At 49.1% G+C, this 4464-nt stretch overlaps 1 protein-coding gene across 1 annotated transcript; it reads right to left on the bottom strand.

The window, feature by feature from the left end:
* Positions 1-962: 962 nt before the first annotated feature.
* LOC306766934 (uncharacterized protein) lies at positions 963-2699 on the bottom strand (the record flags this gene model as incomplete). Its single annotated transcript, XM_079254792.1, has 3 exons — positions 2396-2699; positions 1303-1557; positions 963-1221 (listed from the first exon to the last, which is right to left on the bottom strand). Coding segments are annotated over exons 1-3 (641 nt in total), but the record flags the coding sequence as incomplete, so codon positions are not given.
* Between the last annotated feature and the right edge of the window lie 1765 nt (positions 2700-4464).

Raw genomic sequence — 4464 nt, 5'->3', positions numbered from 1 at the left:
CTTCCAAAACTGTATCTATTAACATTGACTTCCAAAATTGTATCTATTTACATTGAAAAACTAAGACTTCCAAAACTGTATCTATTAACATTGACTTCCAAAATTGTATCTATTTACATTGAAAAACTAAGACTTCCAAAACTGTATCTATTAACATTGACTTCCAAAACTGTATCTATTAACATTGACTTCCAAAACTGTATCTATTTACATTGACTTCCAAAATTGTATCTATTTACATTGAAAAACTAAGACTTCCAAAATTGTATCTATTAACATTGACTTCCAAAATTGTATCTATTTACATTGAAAAACTAAGACTTCCAAAACTGTATCTATTTACATTGAAAAACTAAGACTTCCAAAACTGTATCTATTAACATTGACTTCCAAAATTGTATCTATTTACATTGACTTCCAAAATTGTATCTATTTACATTGAAAAACTAAGACTTCCAAAATTGTATCTATTTACATTGAAAAACTAAGACTTCCAAAATTGTATCTATTTACATTGACTTCCAAAATTGTATCTATTTACATTGAAAAACTAAGACTTCCAAAATTGTATCTATTTACATTGAAAAACTAAGACTTCCAAAATTGTATCTATTAACATTGACTTCCAAAATTGTATCTATTTACATTGAAAAACTAAGACTTCCAAAACTGTATCTATTAACATTGACTTCCAAAATTGTATCTATTTACATTGAAAAACTAAGACTTCCAAAACTGTATCTATTAACATTGACTTCCAAAATTGTATCTATTTACATTGAAAAACTAAGACTTCCAAAACTGTATCTATTAACATTGACTAGCAACCAAAGTATGTAATGATGCAGATTCAAATCAAGGCCTTGCAGATTTCATAGCACATGCAGAGTATTTCTAAGTCACAGTTAAAGAAAACTGCACTCACCAAAGTGGATTTGTGGCCGGGTCATGTTTGACTCTACCGAGAACTTTTCCCATCTTTCTTTGACCCTCCATCCCCTGCTTTAACGACTGGAACGGGGCTGGTTGGTCGACCACCTGGCTGAACGTGGTACGGGCCCTCTTCGGGCTCATGAAGGGACTGCAGTGGTGGTGAGTTTTGTTCGGCATCAGGGCTGCTTTCGGTGGTCCACCCCTGATTCTTGGCAGAACCTTTGACCCGTCTCGGCAACGTTCTGTAGTCCGGTTGGAGGACCGGCCCTTCTGCTTCCCCAGTCTCTTCTGCATCAAACCAGTTTGACAGATCAGAAAGCGTTTTATAGCGGCGAGATGGGCCAGTGGTGTTTACGGTGTCTTCCTCACCCACTTTACGATCCGGTTTAGGGCCATCCGGTTTGGTGTTGTTGTTGGCATCCCCATCAGGGGCCTGCTGTTTGGTGGTCTGGCTGGCAGCCTCCTCACTCATCTTAACCGGTTCCCGGCCCGGTTTGTCCGGACTCGTTTCCAGGCTTGTGCTCGATAAGGTGCTCGTGTTGGTCGACGAGGTATTGGGGGAGTAGGAGGAGGCAGGGGATGGTAGAGGGGTGCGCTGACTCATTAGACCTGTGGGGAAAATGGCTGGTGGGAGAACAGATTTAAGTCTTCAAAAGAACCTGTTGGCAAAGTAGCAGAGCTCAGTATCTGGAGGATGTCCGGGCCAGAACCTCTGGACATATAACTTCCAAATTCGTAAACATTGACTTCCAGATTCCTATCTATTGACATTGACTTCCAGATTCCTATCTATTAACATTGACTACCAGATTCCTATCTATTAACATTGACTACCAGATTCCTATCTATTAACATTGACTTCCAGATTCCTATCTATTAACATTGACTACCAGATTCCTATCTATTAACATTGACTTCCAGATTCCTATCTATTAACATTGACTTCCAGATTCCTATCTATTAACATTGACTTCCAGATTCCTATCTATTAACATTGACTACCAGATTTCTATCTTTTACAATGCCACTTCAAGTTGTCCTTGCCTGGACCCGGGAGGTGCCATAAAGGACATCTGGAGGACCTGACCCAGGAACAGAGCTCTTTTTCTGGGCATGAGGCTCTGCTCCGGGGGCCCAGAGCTCCAGGCTGAGGTGAGGAACTCTTTACCCGGGAACAGAACTCTTTTTCTGGCAGGAAGCTCTGTTTCAGGGCCTGGAGGTCCAAGCTGAGATGAGTATCTGAGTGTGAAGACACACAACTCAGCTTGGACATCCAGGGCTGTGTCTGGAGCAATCAGCAGACGAACAAAGTAGTCATAGAAAGTGTTGCAAATGGCAGGCCACATAATTAAGCTACTAGCCTGCACATGGCCTGCTCAGGCTAGCAGGCCTGCACAAGCTAGCACGTGGCCTGTGGCAGCCAAACTATATGTTCAAAGTATGAAAAACAGACAAAACTCACCTCCAATGTCGTCCTTCACGTCCAAATTATTCCTCTCAAGTCTTGTCAGGATGTCAGGGGAAGTGTTGGCAGTGTGGCCTGTCCGTCTCTGGCTCCAGACAACGTGCCGTCTTCTGCTCCTCACCATGTGCTCGGCTGACTGAAAAGGGGAAGTGCTTACTCTCCTCCAGGATGTGACCCCCCTCCCTCCTGTGTGCAGACGGGTGACTCACATTCACCACCTGCTGGTGGGAGGACAAAATGCTCTTTGCTGCAGTATTGTGAGGACCAATAGGGTGCCGATGCAGTTCAATGGGGGGCTAGAGGGGAGTGCTTCACCCAGCCCCTAACCTCACTTCCCAATTTGTATCTATTTGTATCCATTGAACAGATACAAATTTGGAAGTAGTAGTCATACTGCACCTCTTGGGCTGCTCAGAGGTCAGAAAGTACTCTTTTTTCCCCTGACAAGCTGGCATTGAGATTTTTGGAGGCCCCGGGTTTCCAGTGCAAGTGCCACAGAGGACCCGTTCCACTGCATTCTAGACCCACTAGGGCACCTCTACCAGGAACCGAGGTCCCGTGACCCCGGGCCCCTCCCCCACGATATTACCGGCCCAACTTTGGGCCCTCACATCTCGGCCCCGAGGCCCTGCGGGCCCCAGCCGAGGACAGGACTCAGAGGGACCCTGGAGCACTACGAGCCAGCATTGGTTTCATCCAAACACTCAGCTCCGTGTACGAGCTACAGGCCTGCAAAGTTTGGCCCCTGACAATTTTGGAGCCCTCTAGATCCCAAACGAAGGCCTCCAGGTCCATGGTTTTTCAGATTTATCATCATCTCAGGGGGCCCTACCAGGAACCGAGGTCCCGTGACCCCGGGCCCCTCCCCCACGATATTACCGGCCCAACTTTGGGCCCTCATATCTCGGCCCCGAGGCCCTGCGGGCCCCGGCCGAGGACAGGACTCAGAGGGACCCTGGAGCACTACAAGCCAGCATTGGTTTCATCCAAAAAACTCCACTCCGTGTCTGAGCTACAGGCCTGCAAAGTTTGGCCCCTGGCAACTTTGGAGCCCTCTCGCTCCCAAACGAAGGCCTCCAGGGCCATGGTTTTTCAGATTTATCATCATCTCAGGGGGCCCTACCAGGAACCGAGGTCCCGTGACCCCGGGCCCCTCCCCCACGATATTACCGGCCCAACTTTGGGCCCTCATATCTCGGCCCCGAGGCCCTGCGGGCCCCGGCCGAGGACAGGACTCAGAGGGACCCTGGAGCACTACAAGCCAGCATTGGTTTCATCCAAAAAACTCCACTCCGTGTCTGAGCTACAGGCCTGCAAAGTTTGGCCCCTGGCAACTTTGGAGCCCTCTAGATCCCAAACGAAGGCCTCCAGGGCCATGGTTTTTCAGATTTATCATCATCTCAGGGGGCCCTACCAGGAGCCTGGGGCCTCGTGGCCCTAGGCCCCTCCCCCGCGATATTACCGGCCCAACTTTGGGCCCTCATATCTCGGCCCCGAGGCCCTGCGGGCCCCGGCCGAGGACAGGACTCAGAGGGACCCTGGAGCACTACAAGCCAGCATTGGTTTCATCCAAAAACTCCACTCCGTGTCTGAGCTACAGGCCTGCAAAGTTTGGCCCCTGGCAACTTTGGAGCCCTCTCGCTCCCAAACGAAGGCCCCCAGGGCCATGGTTTTTCAGATTTATCATCATCTCAGGGGGCCCTACCAGGAGCCTGGGGCCTCGTGGCCCTAGGCCCCTCCCCCGCGATATTACCGGCCCAACTTTGGGCCCTCATATCTCGGTCCCGAGGCCCTGCGGGCCCCGGCCGAGGACAGGACTCAGAGGGACCCTGGAGCACTACAAGCCAGCATTGGTTTCATCCAAAAACTCCACTCCGTGTCTGAGCTACAGGCCTGCAAAGTTTGGCCCCTGGCAACTTTGGAGCCCTCTAGATCCCAAACGAAGGACCCCAGGGCCATGGTTTTTCAGATTTATCATCATCTCAGGGGGCCCTACCAGGAGCCTGGGGCCTCGTGGCCCTAGGCCCCTCCCCCGCGATATTACCGGCCCAACTTTGGGCCCTCAT

Source organism: Telmatherina bonti (genome assembly GCF_933228915.1).
Source record: "Telmatherina bonti genome assembly, chromosome: 15".
Classification (NCBI taxonomy): Eukaryota; Metazoa; Chordata; class Actinopteri; order Atheriniformes; family Telmatherinidae; genus Telmatherina; species Telmatherina bonti.
Note: the sequence above shows the minus strand (reverse complement) of the source record. Positions and strands in the feature narration are given on the sequence as shown.